This window comes from Dreissena polymorpha, chromosome 4 (genome assembly GCF_020536995.1).
Source record: "Dreissena polymorpha isolate Duluth1 chromosome 4, UMN_Dpol_1.0, whole genome shotgun sequence".
Classification (NCBI taxonomy): domain Eukaryota; kingdom Metazoa; phylum Mollusca; class Bivalvia; order Myida; family Dreissenidae; genus Dreissena; species Dreissena polymorpha.
In genome coordinates, this window is record NC_068358.1 from 93,189,461 (window position 1) to 93,212,855 (window position 23,395).

The 23,395-nt window shown below is 37.8% G+C and overlaps 1 protein-coding gene across 1 annotated transcript; it reads right to left on the reverse strand.

Moving 5' to 3' along the window:
• Positions 1–436: 436 nt before the first annotated feature.
• Positions 437–21,636, reverse strand: LOC127878607 (CD109 antigen-like). Its single transcript, XM_052425132.1, has 20 exons — positions 21,618–21,636; positions 20,263–20,425; positions 19,535–19,652; positions 18,897–19,010; positions 18,143–18,247; positions 17,228–17,356; positions 15,188–15,326; positions 14,724–14,900; positions 13,551–13,626; positions 12,253–12,409; positions 10,106–10,186; positions 9,122–9,314; positions 5,405–5,568; positions 4,313–4,462; positions 3,790–3,852; positions 3,474–3,583; positions 2,880–3,054; positions 2,240–2,342; positions 1,726–1,835; positions 437–1,303 (listed from the first exon to the last, which is right to left on the reverse strand). The coding sequence occupies exons 1-20, from the start codon at positions 21,634–21,636 to the stop codon at positions 758–760; spliced, it is 2,892 nt and encodes a 963-aa protein (XP_052281092.1). The 3' UTR covers positions 437–757.
• Positions 21,637–23,395: the final 1,759 nt, after the last annotated feature.

A 23,395-nucleotide genomic window follows, 5' to 3' on the forward strand; every position in this document is an offset into this window, starting at 1 on the left:
GTCAACACGTTTTATTATGGGGTTACATAGTCAAAATCTGTGTCTTTGTTTCGTATGCACAACTCTGCTCAAAGTAGTGAGGATTTCCGAAAACTCAACAGTGTACCACCTTTACACTATAATCATTTGTCTCATTGAGAATGTATGAAATCAATGTTTTTGAAGTATCTCGATAAAACAGCCGATGATATATTACAATAAAATGAATAAATTGATTCGGGTCAAATGGCTACAGTTTTGTCAAACATTCCGTTGGCCATTAAATAAGGTCAAATAGTGGGTAAGAGAGTTCTCTAAAAAATACAGTCATAACCATTGGGATACAAAGACGAAAAAGGTTTTGTCAAATCCAATAAGTTTTTAATATGCAGTATAACTTTTCAGTAGTTAACAGTAATACATAGTCATACATTAACATTACAACTTATTTCACGTTTTGCTAACATCTATACGAGCATTATAATTTTATCAGTCTGGTTTGCCTCGATATTATATTACAGATTGTGTGGTATATAAAAAGGTCAAACATAACCTTCATATCACAGCTTTCCTGTGGTACATACTTATCTGCGAATACAATAAGAAATAAAAGATTTACCTTAATATTATAAACATGTACTATGTTCGTTCTCTAGTGCATGGAACATGCACAGTTTTAGTGTATCTATAAAAATAATACCATCACTAACTTCTGCGTGTATGTTGCCTGTGTAAAATAAACACGCTCATTCGAAGATCTTAATTAATGACGCAGAACCTACACGGGACCCCAGTTAGCTAGGACAGAGTTCATATCAGATATGGGCGTCTCTCCCCTGGTACTTATTCGTCTCGAGAACCCGGTCATGTCCGGAAAGCCGGAAGGGATGGCACGATTAGACTTACCTAGGACAGAGTTCATATCAAATATGGGCGTCTGTCCCCTGGTGCTTATTTGTCTCGAGTACCCGTTGGACATGCCCGGAAAGCCGGAGAAAGCAGTAGGGTAAAGGCCAAAAGCTGGATCGACATTCATTGGTGGTCCCGAATTCTGGACGCTTACTGTGCGGTGAACTGGTACCTCGTCCAAGCGTCTGGTGATTGAAACTGGAACAGTCTGCCCCCTCCGCCACATGTTCGGACGCAGGCGCTGGGAGAGGTTCGAGAAGGAGGTTATGTTCTCTACATATCTGCCCGGGACGAGGGGCGAGACCGCAGGCTGGGGGTACATAGCCATATGGGGATGTATGGCAGTCTGGGGCTGCGGGAACATCTCTTGCTGGGGATAGGTGTGCCTCATTGTCGAGCTGAACCCACACCGCTCCTGCAATGAAAAGCATGCCCCACTCGTAACCACAGAAAACGTGATAAGCAGAGTTGAAACGCCATACACTGAGTAATAAAGGCATTAGAGGCTATAAATTGTTATTGGAAATAAGTATTCTGGAAAAGCTGTGAAGAAAGTAAAGGAAGCAAATCACCATTGATTTTTTTTCATTCTATCAAGTAACTTTTTCTTAACGTTAATGTTTCGAGAATTACCAATATTGCCTCATAACAAATATACGGGCATCGCACAGACTAAGCGTTTAATGGATTTTTGTTTTACATGCTTTTTCTTCTTAGCGAAAGTCCAGTCTAGGTGGACTGCATAGGCTAATCAATGAAGGCACTTCACGCACATGCATAAGACAGGTTTTCACAGAACGAAGATCAAATATATGTTGCTTTCATTTTAAAGTCTACCTGGGGTACAGCGTCTGGATTGTACCCACAGCCACACTCGTAGCCGCATAAGTCACAAACTCCGGGCTTCTTGAGATACGCGGGGATGTACAGTGCAGAGGCTTTGTGGTCTATATAAATGTGAGGAACACGTTTAATCACATCGTCGCTAATTGAATGGAATACATGCAGTACGCTCATACATGCCATACGGCAGTGTTTAATTAACATTTAATTATACCTCGAACGGGTTTTTGATAGTGGACGTTCCAGAATAAACACCTTTTTAAAGACATTTTTTTCTAAATCTCAAACGTAACTGATATATGTAACAGTAGAATTACATAATGATCTTTACCGAAATTACAAAAGAACTGTACACAAACTCCTTACATGGATTGAAAACACAGTAAGTTAGCAGAGAATAGCAGAGAAAGTTTAGTATGTTCACAAATATGATCACATATAATCACTCATTAAGCATTTTATCCTTAAAAATATAGTTTTCTCCCTCACTCGACTGTAATGATCGTACCTGTATCGTAGTACGAATACACTCGTACCAGCACGGGTTGTGGTTTTACAACTATGGATTTCCGTTGAACCTTGACCTGGTAACAATGCAGGTCTGACGTCATCTAAAAACAAAAAATAATAAATTAAGAAACAAGGTAGACTTGTGTAAAAATTACGCTTTGTAAATATCACTATTGACTCATGTTTTGATGTTATAAAAGTTTGTTAATCCAAACGCTGACAGCGGACAAAGACTATTAGGCAAAAGACTACAACAATCAGTAAAAAAAGACACACGTTTGGACAAAAAATATGGACAGAAGCGGATGACTATAAATGTGGAAAGGTAAGAAATAACCAATAGAGCGCGTAATACGAACGGTTTGCAACATAAGCCTCTACATTTTAACACTTACTTCATTTGTAATGAATTCAACAATATTTGAACAACTCAAGATCGAAATAAAATATATGCTATTGACACGAAGTATCAAAAACAGAAATAGCACAACTTTTTATTTGCCATTTTTCGAAATTCATTAAGACCACAGTCAATAAAAAAGAAAGTTGTTTATAAACAGACCTTGATTATTATGCACGTAAGAATATAAAAAACTCTATAACCAATCCACCAAAATTGTACTGCAATGTTCGGCTACCTTGTTATAGTACAGAACCAGGTGTCCATGGTCCATTTCCCGTCGGCCCGGCACGACGTAGTTTTCCTCTATCTTGACCTCGTCAAGATGCTGGACACGGATGGGCTCGGGCTCGAACCCGGACGGGAAGGCCATCTCCATAAGAACCATGCCGCTGTCGTCTGAACCCAACCACCTGGAACAGGAGAAAGTGAACCTCTTCCTGAAAAACTGTGCTTTATGCTTGAGCTTAAATTGTCGTACCAGATTAGCCTTTCAGTCCGTACAGGCTACTATGGACGACACTTTACTTTACTCTCCGCTTATTTAAAGGAAGTCTCTAGCACAATCTAGTTTAGGTGAAAAGTGTCGTCCCAGAGTAGCAGGCTTGTCTCGGATAACACTCCACGCACATGCATTCAGTCAAGTTCCCCCAAAACGATGTTGAATAGAAATATAACGTTTAAAAAGTACCGATATGCAATTTTAGCATTTTCAAAGTTGTGTCATTATTAAATGTTAATCAACATAGTTTTTAATCCGGAAATACATGTATAAAATATATCCGAGACTCGAAACAGATTAAATAATTATTGAAAAGTAAGAGATTAATACCTAGCGCAAACGTTCAACTCAAATCTCTGTGCGTCCGTGGAGTTGGTAGTTACCCGGAGGTCGAAGTTGGAGCTCCTCTCTTCAGTTAAAACGTTGTAAAACACAGACATCTGCGAATCAGTGCAACAGTATCTCTTATTTTCATTCATGTATAAAGAGAAATATTTATGCTTTATACAACTGTCAAAAGTACAGTTTATTATTTGCGTACAAACGGCTGCTTTTTAAGGCGGAACTAAAAAATAAAATGGTTAATCAAAATAGTTAAAATAGCAAAAGTCGATCAAAGACCTGTTTAACTTCCGGCTTTGCCTACCTCTATGAGTGCCAGCCCTCTGCCCACCGCCTTCACCGTAACAGCACGCGCTTCCGGTGGAACCTGTCCCGTCATCAAACATTAATTTTATTTGATACATTTTTTTAAATATAAACTGTTAACACTTAGCCCATAAACAACGAACATTCACAATGTTTTAATCAGGTGATTTATTAGACCTTCCGTAAAAATACTGAGAAGCGCACATTTTTATTCATGTTATGTTATATTTTGATATTACATTTTTTTTCTATTTTATGGCATCCACATTAAAACGATGGTAAATAATACTTGACGGTTCGAAAAATGACCAACTTCTTATTTGGTAAGTACGGTGGTGTTGATTTTAGGTGCGCATATTAAAACTTATGCCAGCGAACAAGCCTTCCTTTGAAGACATGCAATTCTTCACGAACGAAGTGAAAGTCGAAAACGTATTTTGGATAAAACATCCATGTCACCGCTCTATAGCGCGTTCTTCAAACTGCATGTTCGCAATTAAAGTGAATACAAACGCCAAGACCTCGAGTATTTGCAAGACATCCATGTTGTCGGAATTGATGGTGAGGTTATGAACGGAGGCCGTATCGTCGATGGTTATCGACATGGAAACGTCCTTGCTGTAGGTCAAGGTCGCAAACTCTGCAAGGCCTTGGAGTGCCACGACCGTGTCCTGAAATAGAGATCCTTTCACGTTAAAGAATACCCAATACAGCCTCTGGAATCAACGTGGTCATTGTTTATATTGCGTGGGATATACAATAACAATATATAAATGCACCTTTGTGAAATAAATATGTTCTTTTTGCTCGCTTCAACATTTTCGTGTTGCTAAAAAATTACCATTATTTAATTAGCTTAAAATGGGTACTTTAATGATAATATGAAGTTAGAAAGGTCCGTGCAAGTTGTTTTAAAGGGATCTTTTCACGGTTTGGTAAATTGACAAAATTGAAAAAAGTTGTTTCAGATTCGCAAATTTTCGTTCTAGTTATGATATTTGTGAGGAAACAGTATTACTGAACATTTACCATGGTCTAATATAGCCAATATATGCATCTTTTGACGATTTAAAAACCTAAAAATTATAAAGCGTTGCAACGCGAAACGATTGAATAATCTGGAGAGTTCTGTTGTTGATTTTGTGAAACTACGAAGATTGCTCATATAATGCATAAAATGTTTCAACTTAGTATGCTTGGCAGAATAACCGAGCGGACTAATGCGCTTTAATTCCAGGTTACTCCAGGACTCCGGGGGTCACCGGTTCGAGTCTGCGGCAACTTTTTTTTCATTTTTTAATTTCTTTTTTTGATTTTTTACTGGAGCTTTTAAGATGCAATGTTGACATTTATCAATATAAAGCATTTAATGACTTATTTCAAAACATGCCAAAAACTGTGAAAAGGCCCCTTTAAAGATATGTTTTCATAGAATCAACGAAACACTTAAAAGCGTGCGCATTGCAGATACTAGTATATCGAGACGAAATGCTCCAACACAATTTCCGCACTCAAATTATGAATTGAGCATAGTTTAAAGGTAATAATCTAAGCTTTATTTCAAGAGATAAAATAAACAACATTGGTCAGGCCATCTCTTTATATTGCATTACCTGTGTTGATAAAAAGCCACCATAAGGCGTCCTCTGCTTCACCAGCCACCGAAGTACCGGAAGTCCCCGCGCGGTGTCTCTCAGTCGCGCGTATGCCAACAGAGCGTAACCCGCTATCTCGATTTCCTGACTTTTCACAGAATTTTCCCAGAATCGCGTGTCCCCTGGAGATAAGTTATATGCACGACTGCTTACAACGAGAAAAATATGTATATACATTTATGTGCGATCATTATATTCACTTTAAAGAAGTCTAAATAATAACACTGGGGGCTGACGAGGTCAAAGCGTAGTCCGTTTCGCTACGACGTCGGGTATATGTTTTACTACGAAAACATTGTTTAAAAACATATGACATCGAGAACGGATAAGTCGAAAATTTTGTTTTAAACATGTAAGATCATGCTTTTCTAATAACAAAACTCTGAATTTAAGCATAATGACATTTCATAGGTTTGTTACATCAAATTATAATCCAAGATGTGTCTGGTTTATGCGGTTAAACATGAAATATACCGCTGATTTTCAAAGCGAAGTCAAGTTTCACTTTTAAAAATGCAATTAAGGTTTACAACTGTGTTTAATTGACACAATTTTACAATTTCCATATTGATCTATGTATCGTTAAGCCACTGGTGTGTTTAGAAATGTGTAGGGTGACTCAGTTATCAGAAATAAAGGCTAAATATTATTATTAGGCATGATCATGTCTCTGACAGTATACGTATAAGCCTCGCTACGACAACGCTTTAGCGTGTATGCGTTTCTCACAGAAGACGTATTGGTTATCTCTCGAAGGCAAAATAAAGAAAAGAAAAAGTTAATACAGAGTCATGGAGTGGCTGGATGTTTCCTTTGAGGAAGAGGTAGTAACAACGGCACAACATGATTCGAAGCGCACAGTCGACATTGTATTGCACATTATTATGATATAATTAAATTCACGACTAGGCCAAATGAAACGATTAAACTCGAAAATCCATATAATATAAGATGACAGTTGAGAGTCGATAACCTAATGTCGTCGGTCTCAATAAAAATGACGCATCTTTACCTCGTGACAATCCCTTATACGTTCATTTTGATACAGACCGACGATAGGTTTTCAGCATACGGTACTCTTTATCAAATAACATTCGATTCTCGTTATCCTCAACTCGCTTATCTCAAAACTCTGCTTATGTCAAAGTAAATCCCATGTCCCAACTTCGATCATTATTTATCTCATACGGAATTTGATTTTTACATTGTATATATCAAAGCGATTTTCTTGAAAATCGGTTATCGTCAACTAATTTTGAGATGAATTTCATGTTCGTATACATGATTTTACCTGTAAAATCCACACCTGTAACAGCCGTAAGGTGTGGAAAGTAGGACCCCAATGGCACAAATCCGCAATTGCATAACCAATATATTGTTGTAAAGGTGTGGCAGTGGGTTCTGTCACAGGTTATTGTTTACTGCGTACATGACAGCCGGTAAATTTACCTCGTGTTACAATGCGGTTAAGGCCCAGTCTCACTATGATGCCGGCGGAGCCCCAGTGCGTGATCAGGCATCTACCGGGTTGAACCGGGGCCCTACCGGGATGAACCGGTGCTCCACCGGGATGAACCGTGGACGACCGGGGACAACCGGGGCTCCACCAGGGCTCCACCGGGAAAGTATTAAAATGTTTAATACCTCCGGCATGAACCGGGAGTCACCGGGTAGGACCGGCAACGACCGGCTTGGCACCGGGAACAACCGGGACTGTACCGGGAACAACCGGTATGAAACATTTGAATACTTTCCCGGTGGAGTCCCGGTTTTCCCCGGTTAAACCGGGGCGTTGCCGCAGCTCTGCCGGGGTCTGATGCCGATATGGTCCCGGTGAGTGCCGGCGTAGTGACGGTATACCAGAACTCTGCCGGGACTCTGCCGGCTTTCACCGGGTTCAACCTTTTCGTTTGGATGTTCATGCGCACAGTGAAGCACGGCATCTTTTGCACTGGGAAATGGCAGTCTGCAGTAACTGCAAACTGCATGTGATTTGTCCTGAAATGGATACAGAAACTTCGTTGAGCAACCTATACATTATATTTGTACTTCGTTGCGCAACCAATACCTACTCTGTGCGAAACCTATACATAAAGTGACTTGTAATTTCCTTCGAAAAAAAGCATTTAAATAATTAAAAAATATGTTCGTAACCTGTTTTGCACTTTAAAATTTGTAATGTACACTGAATCAAAGTAACATGTAGTTTTATTTCATTTAAGTAACCGTAATTAGCTATTTTAACAAAATAACCACCTTATGCATTGCTTCAAATCAAAATATTTCGATTTTAGCTTAAAATAAATTAAAGGTTGCAATTACGCGTATTTGTTATTAGTTTGTTATTGAAAATAAGTACCTACTATTACTGGATGTTCCGTTCTCTAATCCATAAACACCAGAAAAGATGAAACTCGCCTGATTAAGTAGTGTATTTACACAATGTTTTCGTAGTAAAACCTATACCCGACGTCGTAGCGAAACGGCCTACGATTTGACCTCGTCAGCCCCCAGTGAATAATGTTCTGTTAAAAACAGAGGGGATGATCACGTGATAGTAAAGATGGCGACCTCCATGCCAAGACGGGAATTTTTCGCCGTTTTAAACCCTTTATGACTTTTGTTTAATTTTTACATAACGCTCACTCTCCAGCCATATCAGCAAGAAAGTTATTAGCGTTTATATCCTTTAACATGACCGGATCATTATTGCAGTGTACAGTTCAAATACGGAATGCTCTTTAAGTCTCTTTAACGCTCAAAATCAACGAAAATTTCGTTTGATAGCATTTCGTAAAATAAAGTTAACACCTAAACAATCAGTGTTCCTTACAGCAATAGCCACAATTTGAACGCTATATGTGGTATGATAACATAGATATTTGTAGATAAAAAATGCTCGTTTTTATTTGTTTGTGACACAATGAATTCCATTTTAATTTTCCGCTAATATATCTATTCATACGACACACGAACACTAAAATGGTACGATATTAGTGTTCATGTGTCGTATGAATAGATATCGATGCGGGAAATTCAATATGCAAAGCAATAATAAAAACGAGCATTTTGTATCTACAAATATCTATTTTATCAGACCACATCTTGCGTTGAAATTTCGGTAATTCCTTAATGAACACTGATTTTAATTGGTAAAGTTTATTTAACGAAATATTGTACCAAGTTTTCGTTGAATTTGAGTAGTAATGTTACTTTAAACTTTAAATGCTGTTACTGACTTGCGGTCGGGAGGCTTGAGCTAAGGAGACGCAGAATGATGCCTACGGTGCTTGACAAGTGAAAACCCTCCTTAATGACAAAACATGTGATATTTAATATCTTTTTCATATTAACAACTCTTCTGGACTAATCCGAAAACACTCACACAATAATTGCCTTTATTCACTAATCATTAACACGTGACATTCTCCGCATTTCATCGACAACACTTCTAAAATCACGTGGCCTCTACTAGTGCCACCTCCAGAATGGTATGTATCCTCACTTTTGACAACTATATGCATAGAAACAAACATTATATTAATGCATAGTGTGAAAATGTATGTTACAGATAACCGGGAATCAGACACAAATAATATCACGTTTTTACCCTTGTTTCGGCGATATTTCGATAATCAGGTATTTTATTGTGTTTAAGCACACACTCCCACATACCGTCGCCTCTAGCGCTGCGGCTCTTCTCGAGTCGTCCCAGCAGTTCGTCGTGGCCACCCTTCCCCATGAGCGCCAGGGTGTAAGCGGTGATCGCCATCTCGTAGTCGCCCGTCATCCGTTCCGCCGCCGCCGACAGGTGCGTCCACGTGCGCAGAATGGCGTGACCCACTTCTGCTGTGAGGGTCTTGTTTTCCTGTGAGAATCATCATACCAAGGATTGATTTACTGTTGTTTATGTTATACTTCAAACGCGCGTTATACGTCTTATAATACTTGTAAAACGAAGAAAAAAATATTTAAAACGCGTTTTACGTCATACTAGTTTGTTAACTTTACAGGTTTTCTATCCAATTAAATAAACATTTTCTCACGATACACAGTTTAACAAGACTATTGCAAAGCAATTATGGTCCTCTACCGGTAAAACTCTACCATTTTCAGCAATATTTCTAGTCTTTTTGTTGCCATAGCAACCAGAATTCTTGACGTAGGAACAAAATGAAATGACGTGCGTAATCTCCATATTTTCATCGATCCATGTTGAATGTTTCATAAAAAAATATGAAGAACTTTTAAAGTTATCGCATGATCCACCATTTTCAGCAATATTTCTAGTCTATTTGTTGCCATAGCAACCAGAATTCTAGGCGTAGGAAAAAAATGAAATGACGTGCATAGTCTCTTTATATTGCCATCTGTCAATGTTTCAAGTTTCATGAAAAAATATGAAGAACTGACTGACTGACTGACTGACTGACTGACTGACTGACTGACTGACTGACTGACTGACTGACTGACTGACTGACTGACTGACTGACTGACTGACTGACTGACTGACTGACTGACTGACTGACTGACTGACTGACTGACTGACTGACCGACAGAGCGCAAACCATAAGTCCCCTCCGGTTTCATCGGTAGGGGACAATAAAATTGAGAAACGATTACATTAATAAAGTTATTTAGTAAATTTTGAAGACCAACCATAACCGCAGAGTCTATGATCTCCTTCAACGTTATCAGGATAAAGCTGGCCAGTGACTTGCTTGTCGAGGCCGAACTCCCCTGAAAATTAACATGTTGTATCATATATTACCGGAATGTATTGTTAACACGTGTTGCTGAACATCGCATTAATGAGTAATGCATCGGTTCGTATTATCTCGTAAAGCAACTATACCAACATATAGTATAGTTTAGGATTATGTAGAATATAATGATATAGTAAAGATTCCATTCATATCGTAAACCAACATTTACACGCATTGCGTATAATATCGCGAGCATACATGTTGCATCATTTCGTATCATATCGTATATCAACATATCGTATCTTTTTTATTATATCGTATACCACAATAACCGTGTTATATCGTGTTTATTTAAAAACAGTGTACTGTTTAGTAGCATACCATACAGAGTAGTTTGTGTCGTACCATTAAACAAGAAATATCTTTAAAAAAGATATACGGCGTTGATTGTGGTTGGAGTTTATGTAAGGTAAAGAGTTCAATGAATGAGATCAAGTACAGCGAATGTCTTTTTCTGTGCAGTTCTAAGCTGCAGCACACGCAGTATGGGATGATACGCGGAGTTTTCGCGGCTTATTTTACATTATTACATATTGCTGGTCATAAACCTATAGATACAAAACAGAAAACCAAAAGAAGAATGGAAGTGAAATTAAAACATATGAGTCAACCGACCATACGCGAAGTATCCGTGCATATTTTAAATATTTATACGCGCGTTCTTCGAACAAACCTGTTTTAGTGGTTTGTCGGGCATTGCTATTTGATTCGATTATTAACAGCATCGAGAATCATCGCGCTCATGATTAATACATTAGTCAATTTGGTGGAATAATTCTTGTTAAATGAATTAAAAATAATATATATCATGGTATTGTTGAAAACACATTAAGAATCTATTATTGACATACCATAATTATATCGCTGGATATCTTCATTTAACATCTTTCTGGTCTAAAGAAAATTCCAGTTCACCTAGTTCACGCTATAGCGTCTTTATTATATAACTATTAAATTTACTGGCCGCGAACTCCGGTCAGCAAGGTAGTCGTGAAGACGCAGTGATGACCTGTATATAAGCTCTTACATTCACACACACTAACCGCGAACTTACCTTGATACCTCGCGGGTTGAAATGCAATGCATTAAAGTGAGGCCTCGCTTCCTCTGCTCTTTATACTTTTACATGTTAACATGTTGACAGGAATATCGAAGTTAGTACTAAATATGAGAACAAAGCCTTTAAGTACAAACGTTCTCGCGCTGGCAATCCTCTGAAAATAAAAGGTGCACGCACAAACTGTATTGATGTCGAGATTGAGTGTAAAACTGTAATATCTATTTAGCCTTTTCATTAGAGATAAAATTGTTTCATGCTGAACACGCAGTAAACAGTGTTACAAAGACGCGGGCATGTTTCTAATGTTCTGGTCGTATGCTCAAATCAGCCTATGGGATAAATGAAGTGTATTCATTCTGACCTAGCAGCGGGAAATTTTATTTGAATTTTATTGGACAGTTACAAAGGTCAGGTAAGGCAAAAAGCTGGCGTATACAGCTACGCCAAAAAAAATCATTTCCTGCATTTACATGTGGTATAGCACGCTTGCTTTCGTTGCAAAACGAGTACATAAATTGAAAACCGTGTCATGATTGAAATCATACTGAACATTCCTCAGAAAATCAGAATAACTGAACCTCTTCTATACCAAATACAAAATCACGGTGAGTAGTTTACTGGGGAAGACATAAAATCACGATAATGAGTTCTTACGTATACATTAAACCATGCGGACGTAAGCTCAACAAGTATAGTACATGCGCCAGAAAGGTGCTTTGTTGATTATTTGAACTTAACTATTTTACAGACAAACATTTAACTATTTATCATCATCGCTTACAAATAATTACCAAATTGACGAACGATTTTTACAGCCGCGAAATTGCGTTTGGTAGTTGTCTTTTATTGAGAGCTCAACCTTTGGCTTTTTGCATGGATCGTGTTTCAATAATCACTCTAATAGACATTTTCTATACATCAACGAGTCAAATGCGTTAGAAGCAGACAGTATTCCCTTAAGGGATCGAACATTCGTGTACCTGCAACGCCTTGTTATGCACGAAGCCGGAGTCCCGGAAGCTGCCGTCCTGGTTCTGGTGATCCAGTAAGAACCGTACCCCCGTCTCCACAACCACCTGGTCGATGTAGACAAACTTCCGTGCCTGCGCGAACGACTTAAGCACGAACGCCGTCAGCCTGTGTTGAGATGTGATAATCTTTGTGAGTTCCCCTTTTAATGTTATGGGCAGAGTTCCATTAGTCTTACTTTAAAATATTCAAATTGAACCCCAGTAATTAATGCAGTGTAATTAATAAAGACTTCATATCATGAATACACACATTTATCGAAATCAATTTAACAATACAAACAGCAATGAAATCCTGCAAACATTTGCAAGCACTTAAATGAAAGTCTATTTTTCATTATTTTAAATAAAATGCGTTTAGAACACGGGCCCAGTATAAAAAGTTTTATAATGCAAAACTTCCAACTTTAATAAGCCACAGTGATGATCATCTTTTCTTCTGAAGATGTAACTTACAAACTTAATAGACAACTTATTTTGGGAGTAACAACACGTTCAAATGATATGGAAAAAGATGGAAACATTTCTTGTCAGTAAAAACATATTAATTAAAATTAATAAAACCAATGCTTTCTTTGGATGCACTGAAAAAAAAACTCAGATGTAGATTTCTATTTAACTTTGCTATGATGCTATTAAAATCTTTTATATTTAAAATGAAATATAAAAAATGCATACCAACTTTTCCTCATTTTATTGAATACCTAAATACGAGAATTAAAATTGAATCTGAGATTGCCCTCTTAAAAATTAAATATGAGCAACACCAAAAAAATGGGTTCAATTCAGATGATTCATACCTTCTACAAAACACGAATAATGCTATTCAGACAAATGTTATGGCAAAACAATTTTTAAAAATTCCTTCTCAATAGAAAAACAAATACTCAAAACCATTCGATTACAACACACCTAGTTGGAACATTTTTTTTCCTTTTATTTTTCTAGATAAAAAACCTTCTGTTTCGTAAAAACAAATTATTAATTTTATGTTTTGCGATAAATCACAAAGTTCTTTATATGACATTGACACTGTTAACATTGTTTAAAATGTATTCACGCATACGCTAAATATTTGAAATGTTTAAGAACAAAAAGGTACATTTTTCAAACACTTTCATATGTATTCCGATTTTTGGTTATTATCGATGTATACTACATTGTAAAGAAATGTGAGAAATAAACGAGAAAAAACAACTTACGAACTTGAATAATGTTTTCCCCAGTCGACTGCCCACATGAGCACTTACCACAAACTGCCATTCTCGTGACTGAACGCGCTGTACGAGCCGTTGGAGTGCTTATACGTCAGTTGCCTTTGGTAACCTTGCAAAATGAGACATACCCTACCAGTATTGATTACATTGATATGAGCCGCGCTTTGATAACAGGCGGTCTTAATGCATACATGTGCATTAAGTGTCTGTCCAGATAAGCCTGTGCAGTAAGCATAGGCTAATCTGGAAAGGTTCTTTTTATTACCGGTAGACTGGATTTTTGTTTAGAAGAGATGTCCGCCTTAACAAAAAAATCTATAAAATAAGAAAGTGTTTTTCTGATTGCAGCTCACAGCAATCCTCGAAAGAAATACAAGAATCGATTTAAAATCTTTAAACATGTTGACGAATGTAATCTAAGACGCAGGGATGTCATTGCTCAGCTGAAATACGTTATTGGACTTCAATACCAGTTTCCCCGATATCATGGACTGCATTTGACATAATGCACATAATTTCGTAATTGTTGCTGTGATGTTTAGGTCTTTCAAATAAGTTACAAAAATTCTAGCCCGTAAATATAGTTGTCAATCATACATTGGACTTCCATACCTTTTTCCATTAACATTTAAGGACTCCCAAATAAAATTTCTCTCATACCTGTGTCATGATATCTAGGATATCCATGTCTTTTTGCCACGATATAAAGAAATGTGTAACTAGTTTCATGGTTTGTATTACATAACTACGTGTTTTCATGATATATACAGCTTCCATACCGGTTGCCTTGATTATATCTGCAGCTTTTACACATTTTCCAAGATATTTACAGCTTCCACACATGTTTCCGTGATATCAACAGCTTTCATACCCGTTTCCGTGATATAACGAGCTTCGATATATGTATATGTGATATTTACAGCTTTCACACCTTTTCTGTGATAGCTTCAGCTTCCATAGCCGTTTCTCTGAACTTTACAGCTTCTATACTTATGTCTGTGATATTAAAAGCTTCCATACTTGTTTCCAGTATACTAGGACTTTCATTCTTGCTTCAACATACTTCAACATCTTTCATACCGCTTACATAAATGTTTCTGTAATATCTACAGCTTTAATTCCTATTTTCGTTATACAAACAGCTTCAATACCTGTTTCAGTGATACTCGATCTTTTATGTCTCTTACCATTATACAAGTCCTATACCTGTTTCCATGATTTCTATAACCCTCCGCTGAAGAGTCTCTGACAGGCGACTGGTGGCCTTCAGATAGGTTGCAGCGGCCACGGCGGGTGCGAAGCGCACCATGTTTTGCTCCCCGCAGCCGTATGGCATCTGTAGAAGGTGGTCCAAGTGTTCTAACGACGGGCCAAAGAGGTCACCTGGAAATACGGCGAAATGTATTCGACATTTAACCCGCCCGATCCACTAGCGAATCTTTTAGCACCTTACCGAGAGAAGTCGGATGTTCGATTTATTTAGGCGTTTAATTCTTAAGTCTTTTACAGTGTTCTAATGATATGCAACGTTTAAGCAATAGGTATTTTGAAAGCAATGGAAACGCTTATTTTTTCGTATACTATTTAGCCGCGTCATCGCATATGACATAAGGCCTATTTTCGCACAACTCGGGTCTTATGATCTCAGTTTGAGAAGTACTGGTACCCACCAATGACCGACACCTGGACCCTCTGCGAGCCGGGTACAATACGGAGTGGGTACACCACCGGGACTTCCTTCTCGAACTTGCCGTTCGTTGTCAAGGAGATAAACGTGGCAACGTTGACTTGTTCTTGCAATCCGGGAGGCTACAAATGACATTTGCAGAAATTGTTTTTAAAGTTATTAATGACACAGTTGTCAATCTCATGAAGACTGAATAATTTTAAAAATGAATTGACTCCCCCCATAAATAAATGAAATACAATAAATGACTGAGTAAAAAAATCAAAATAAATGAAACTACAATAAAAACATAAAACATAACACAAATACAATAAGTAAATAAATAAATAAATAAATAAATAAATAAATAAATAAATAAATAAATAAATAAATAAATAAATGAATGAATGAATGAATGAATGAATGAATGAATGAATGAATGAATGAATGAATGAATGAATGAATGAATGAATGAATGAATAAATAAATAAATAAATAAATTAATTAATTAATATTATTAATTAATTCATAACAAAAATAAACAAATAAATACATGTACGATAGAATGATTAAAATGCACGCTTAGAAAAAATCTAGCTTGTTTTCGTGGCCGATCAAAAATATAATTGTGCGAAAACACAGAGCTCAGGATGGCCAGGAATGAAACTGTCATAAAACACTCCTTAAAGTTAACCCTTCGGTGTATTATTTTGCCCTGCAGTGAGTTCCATTGAGCCTCTATCTGGGAAAACTGGGCTAAGTGCATGTGCCTTAAGTGACATCCCAACTGGGCTAAGTGCATGTGCGTTAAGTGACATCTCAACTGGGCTAAGTGCATGTGCGTTAAGTGACATCTCAACTGGGCTAAGTGCATGTGCGTTAAGTGACATCTCAACTGGGCTAAGTGCATGTGCGTTAAGTGACATCTCAACTGGGCTAAGTGCATGTGCGTTAAGTGACATCTCAACTGGGCTAAGTGCATGTGCGTTAAGTGACATCCCAACTGGGCTAAGTGCATGTGCGTTAAGTGACATCTCAACTGGGCTAAGTGCATGTGCTTTAAGTGACATCTCAACTGGGCTAAGTGCATGTGCGTTAAGTGACATCTCAACTGGGCTAAGTGCATGTGCGTTAAGTGATATCTCAACTGGGCTAAGTGCATGTGCGTTAAGTGACATCTCAACTGGGCTAAGTGCATGTGCGTTAAGTGACATCTCAACTGGGCTAAGTGCATGTGCCTTAAGTGACATCTCAACTGGGCTAAGTGCATGTGCGTTAAGTGACATCTCAACTGGGCTAAGTGCATGTGCGTTAAGTGACATCTCAACTGGGCTAAGTGCATGTGCGTTAAGTGACATCTCAACTGGGCTAAGTGCATGTGCGTTAAGTGACATCTCAACTGGGCTAAGTGCATGTGCGTTAAGTGACATCTCAACTGGGCTAGGTGCATGTGCGTTAAGTGACATCTCAACTGGGCTAAGTGCATGTGCGTTAAGTGACATCTCAACTGGGCTAAGTGCATGTGCGTTAAGTGACATCCCAACTGGGCTAAGTGCATGTGCGTTAAGTGACATCTCAACTGGGCTAAGTGCATGTGCGTTAAGTGACATCTCAACTGGGCTAAGTGCATGTGCGTTAAGTGACATCTCAACTGGGCTAAGTGCATGTGCGTTAAGTGACATCTCAACTGGGCTAAGTGCATGTGCGTTAAGTGACATCTCAACTGGGCTAGGTGCATGTGCGTTAAGTGACATCTCAACTGGGCTAAGTGCATGTGCGTTAAGTGACATCTCAACTGGGCTAAGTGCATGTGCGTTAAGTGACATCTCAGATCATCCTTAGCAGTCCGCACTGGCTAATTAAGGACGAAACTTCCCGCCTGTATGGATTTGTTTATTTAAAAGAAATCTTTTCTAAACAACAGTCCAGTGTAGGCGGAAAGTATCTTTCTTAATTAGCCTGTGCCAAGCCTAATCTGTGATGACACTTTACGAACACACATTAAGCCCAGTTATCCCAGAACGAGGTTCCAGTGTGTATTGACCTTAACGATGAGCTGCCTCTGGATGACGTCACGGCCCCTCGTGGTCAGAGCCTCCACGGTAAGGTCAATGGTGCCGACGGTCTTGGGTTTGATCATGAAGTAGGCAGACTCCACTGTGTCTGCGCGAACCTGCAAGTATGCGTTTTTTCAATTGACTAAATGATTTTGTTTGCGCGCATCTGCAAATATACGTATATTCAGTAGACTAAATGACGTCATCAGCGACCTGTTTCACAGCAAGATCGTATAAACGCTTATCGTTGAAGATATAAAGGCCAACATCAAATACAATATAAGACATTTAAACATAGCCGGGTTGATCAAAATGCACATGCCAGTAAATAGCGTTTTAATAATACGAATACGATTTGCAAATGTCAATATAAGGTTATCGAAATGTTTGTCACTAGTTTGACCGGTGTTGTTGTTACTTAATGCTGATTAACCAATCCCCTCGAAAAAGCAACTGGTCTAGCACAAGTGTGGAAGGTTAGAGATCGCTGTGATACCTTTAAATGAGCCGCGTCATGCGAACATGGGTCTTATGCGGCAATCGTAGCTAAAAACCAACCTGAATCAGGAGCCAACATGTCCGTTAATGAGACCACGAAACATGGCGTAAGTGATTTTAAAGCTCTTTATTAGACCAATGCACTCAACTATTTTTACAACAAATCAAACCAGACGTCGAGATTTGGATACTACATTAAATGGTCCAGTTTAGTTTTAACTAGATCTTTAAACGTCCGTAAGAATAATTAAAAACCATTGGTAAAGTTGTACATGTCTTGAAAAGTATTTATTTTATTGTTTTTCAAAGTAAAAAATATGCAAGAGGGAGAAAAAAATAATGACAAGTTTGTTTTCAACGAAAGATACATTAAATTAACATATCTGTCTGCCAGTCATGCCCACCAGAATACAATGTTCGATGTCCTCCTTTTGTTCCTCCTCCTGTCCATATTTGTTCACAATCAGCCCCACGAACTGTTTAGGAGATGGCTTTAGCCTGACCGTTACCTGCAAATGGATACGAGCATCGCTCTTGAAAACATGGTTTAATACATTTGCGTGAAGTGTCGTCCCAGATTAGCATGTACAGTGCGCACAGGCTTTTCAGGGAGGACACTTTCCGCTTTTATGTTATTTTTTGTTTTTGTTTTCTTCGCGAAAATCAAGTTTATGCGTAAAGTGCCGTTCCTTATTAGCCTATGAGGACTGCACTTGCTAATATGTGACGACCCTTTACGCAAATGCATTTGGCCCTGTTATATCAATATTAGTGCGCGACTCATATATGAACAATTTTTTTATTAATGTTATAAATATCGGTAACTATGAAGGTTTTGTCCGTAACAAAGTTTTATGCTGGTTGATATTTTCAAACACACTTTCTTCATGCGTTTTCATACCGCGTGTGTTGTAGTGCACTCATACATATACATAGCCATTTTCAATGTTTTAATTATAATTATTTTTTTGTATTATATAAAAGCATGAACTAGGCATTTTTAAACATAAGTTAACGTTGTTATCTTCAAAAGATCCTCGTTTACATATTATATACCGTGTGTATCACTCATTTATCTAACGACTGAGCAGTTGCCTTCTTAGAATCTTGTCATAAACCAACTTTTGTAAAATATACCAACGTTATAGAATTTCTTACGTAAAGGTCGTGCGGGAAGTAATTGAAGGCGAGGGCTTGAATTACAGCAATCTCACCGGACACGATGGAGAATGGTAAATGTAGGCTGACAAAGAACGGCAGATAGGCGGTCACCTGGGGAAAAATGATTGAAATACAAATTGAGGAAAATGTAGTCTGACATAGAACGGCAGATAGCCAGTCACATCTAATACAAAATTGCGAAAAGCAAATCTAAGCTGAGTCGGTAAAGCACATATGTTGTCACATTTAATACACACCGAGAAAGAAAAATAATGACACAGAAAGAACGTGAGATAGAATGTCACCTCGATACAAATAGAAGACAATAATGGTGACTGCAAAAAGGAGGAGCTATAGAAACATCACCAATGTGATTTTCACAGGTTGTTTAATAAAATACAGTACTATACAAATTAAAAACACGTATCCAAACACTGCTGCAACAAAACAACTTAAAAAGCGAAAACAAATCAATATCCATAATATTTTTTTGAAATGTCAGTTCACTTTCCTACATGTAAAGCTGGGAAAGTTATTTTATTTCATTATAGTAACTAAGTTGTCATATTTACTAACAAGATGCTTCTATTTACTTTAATAAATGTTAAATTCATATTTTAGTCATTAGGTCTTACGTTGGCAGACTCTTTAGCGACACCAAGTCCAGTTTTCTCATTCAGGGCGTAACCCGTGGCGACCCAGGTCGTTATGGTATCCGGTATCGTAGCAGCAATGTTCACGCTGCCAGTTGAGCTTTGAGTACATTATAACATTTGGTATTAGTGAATTCTTGTTGTTTAGTTGGGAATCAAATATATATATATATATATATATATATGGAATCTTACAAATCAAACAGACTCATACAAAGTTTAACTTTGACTATTGATCTACCAATAACCAGGTCTTTGCTTTGACGAGTCGAAGAATGTTAAAGCTTTTTCTTAATAAACATGCATCTTGAAGTTCTTAATTAAAGAAACGCGTTCTTTCATGCAATATTTATTCAGTATATGTATTTTGACCGGTATTATGAAACCTGAACAAATCCTCTACGCCGAAACATAATCACCAATTAACACTATTTAAATAACGGAAAACATTTGTAAGTACACTTTTATCCTTGATTAAAACTATTTACTGTTTAATATTAATGCATTTCACGTGCATTCTCGATATAATGTTTCTTGATTATTTACCAATCACTTATAAACGTTACTTGTCTTGCCATGAATGCGACCACGATTAAAAATTATTGTCTGTTCGCGTGCACGATGTATTCGTCGACAGCTTTAGAATTATAAAGCCATTGAGATTGAGTTTAAACTAAAGATACATTCAGGGAACATTTGGTAGTTGTTACCTCACAGACTCGTTCAGCCACAGCCAGGTTTCCGGAAAGTGTTTGCGGACGCTGCTCACGCCGCCACCGGATCCGTACCATTTCCCGATGCTCTCACTCTCATTTATATCATATGAATACGATCTCCTATACGTATCCTCGTTTAATCTCTCACGACTAATATCTACAATTGCAACGTTCTTATAAACAAACAAAACAAAACAACAATTAAAACTGCTGATTGATTGAATTGTCGAATATGTTTCAGCTCTCGGAATACCAAACCAAGTCAACATGAGTTGTATGTATACACAAATTCCTCTACGTTATATATGGAAGCATCATTTATAATTATTGTTTAACGTTTTTATAGTTTCCTTCATCAGGTATTATATTATTTAATTTTTTACCTTTGTAACTGATTTATTTCTATGACAGCACGTGCAATAAAATATATTTTACACTTAATTCGACACATTTGCTCACGCCTTCCATTGATGCACAAGGCAGTTAATAAGTACATGTACAATAAAGTATATCTTTGTTTTATCGACCACACACTTTATCTTGAGATTTGTTATCGTCGGTTTAATAAAGCGGCTTAAAATCTATGTTTTCTCGGGCTATTTGCTTTAACCTATTTATGCCAAGCGTCTAGAAAAAAGGCCTTGGCAAACAGCGTAGACCCAGATGAGAAGCCGCATGATTCGGTGTCTTATCAGGGTCTATGCTGTTTGCTTAAAGGAATTTCTGTAAGAAATATTCTAAATATAGAAATAAATATACTAGACATCCCTAATTTTTGAAATAAATTGATCCTGTTTAGAAGGATGGGAGAGTCCACTAGGCATAAATGGGTAAATGGGTAAATTTGTCCGCCTTAAGATTAAGCCTTGCAGAAAGATTTCATAGCTTTGAAGAGAGCAGACCTTTTTGTTAAAGCAGATGCATAGTTTCTTTAGATCTTTTACTTCAGATCAGCCTGCGCAATCGCGAAGTCTTGTCGGGAGCTACCCTGTTCGCTATAAGGCCACGCAAGATTTCATGGTCTCATTGGCGGACAGAGGAGTTCCTGCCAGACCTTGTTGATGTGCAGGCTTGTCTTGAGAAATGCTTGCTGCATGTGGCGTTAAACCCATTTTCGCATGACGGGACTCAGTTACTAGGTTATAATGTTAACCAATGTACAAGTAACCTACTCCTCAGCAATAATTTCTCGTTTACAAATTTACTCTTTACTTTTTTGACAACATACGTGTAATATAAATATGTCAAATATAGACTTACAATTCGAAAGCTCTAGTACTGGCATATCTACATCCGTAGTCATGGTAAGCCGTGTTGACTGAAGAGAAAACGGTGCATTTTATCTATACCGTGATTGTAAGCTGCCATCATGAGTTTTACATGCCGTAGAAACTACGCTAGCAATAACTAACTCCAATTTGAACGTCAAGAACAAAAATAGAAAGAAAGTGATGACATTTATTATTGTCAAAGCTATGATTTTACATATGTGGGCATAATTGGAATCGAACATATGTAGGCATACTGTGTACGGTGCTCTATTTGTCCTCATAAGTTTGCGGTTATGAAAAAAATGCTATGAAATTAGTTATTTTCATTTCCAAACATATCACGGATATAATGCGTGAAATTTGTGTATACAAATATTAAATATGCAACTATTTTAATGAACTTTAAATATAAGGTTATAACACTTACCATATATAAATTGCTATTGATGTAATACTTACACTTAGCAGCGAGTTAAAGTCGCTGCCTGAGAGTTTTCTGTACCTATGCAAATTCTGTCCTCCATGTAAAACCGTTGACTTTTCTGGTAAACCGTATTTCTGAAATACCTGCAACGTTCAAGTCATAAAAATCAAAGAGGAAACCCGACGTACCTTTCATGTATGGGCGGGGGAGAGTACAAGTGACGGTCGTAGCGGTATAGTTAACTGACATCATAGCAATCAAAGAAGGTCATTCTTATTTCATTTATTAGTTCGTCCATTCGTTCGTTCTTCAGGCCCCGCCTCTCTGTTCTCAAGCTTTGCTCATTAGTGTCGGATAAAGCAACGTGGAGACCCATATGCACTGAACTTTTGGGGCCAACACCCCACGTCCCTAGTCGGCTAGAACGCCAGTGCCCAGTCCATTGCACTCAACGGCAAAACACTACGATTTTGCACAGATTAACTGATTGTCATAGGAAAATACAATGTCAAGCCTTCTATCGGAACAGAACATTGATGTAAAACAATTGGCTTTTTTCAAGTCATAGTCATTCGATTAGTAAGTAAAAAAAACATTTCTTTTGTCACGGTCTAGAGTTGCCCCTAAAAGTCACTGGACCCGTAGGCAGTTGCCTACTGTGCCTAATGGGTAATCCAAGACCGGTGCCAATAGGCATTGGTATTGAATAAAAATTGCTGATCAAACAAGGTGCACCTTACAAAAAAGTTTCATTTTAAAACTTTAAACGTAAGAAATACACCGTACATAAGGTTTCGTGTCAGCTGCGGTGCACATGCACCTTGTACACATTCCCCGGGAAATCTGACCATATTTGTAAGTTGGTAGTTAAATTGCTACATATGCGTAGACAGACTTCCTTTGTATAATAGGTTTACATACAAAGCGTTTTCTTCTGAAGAGATGCTCATTATAAAACGAGCGCCTGAGCAAATTTCAATGCGTATACATTTGAACTAACCCGTTTTTGCGTGACGTCATTTGCGTTGGCTCCCGACTGAAGCAACACACTTTTATCCACGGCGCAAATAAAAACACGGGAATCAGGATCGGCTCTTATGTTCAACGTGAGATTGGTTTGTGGTGCCACCTGATTCCGGTCAAATCCAAGTACTACCTGGAATGCATGAAACGATAACGGTCAAATGACGTGACTGACCCGTTTTTGCTCTAGAGTTTATCGCTCAAGAGATATTTGACCAAGCACACGGCTTACGTCTTGATGGGCAAACATACCACGATGGGCTCGACAAGAACAGAACATATAAGTTTTAGTGACAGTGATAAAAATATTTGCAAAATAAATCATTTAGATATAACTCAAAGATATCACATTGCCTCCGTTTTCAAATCACCACTTGAGGGTGAAGATAAAAGCTGTAAAACTATTACT

What these genes read in the sequence shown, in the direction of transcription:
- LOC127878607 (XM_052425132.1), bottom strand. An exon ending in TGCATAACAAGGCGTTGCAG is followed by an intron (nt 10,187 to 12,252) that starts GTACACGAATGT and finishes GTTAATTTTCAG; the next exon opens with GGGAGTTCGGCCTCGACAAG. An exon ending in TCATAGACTCTGCGGTTATG is followed by an intron (nt 9,315 to 10,105) that starts GTTGGTCTTCAA and finishes TGATTCTCACAG; the next exon opens with GAAAACAAGACCCTCACAGC.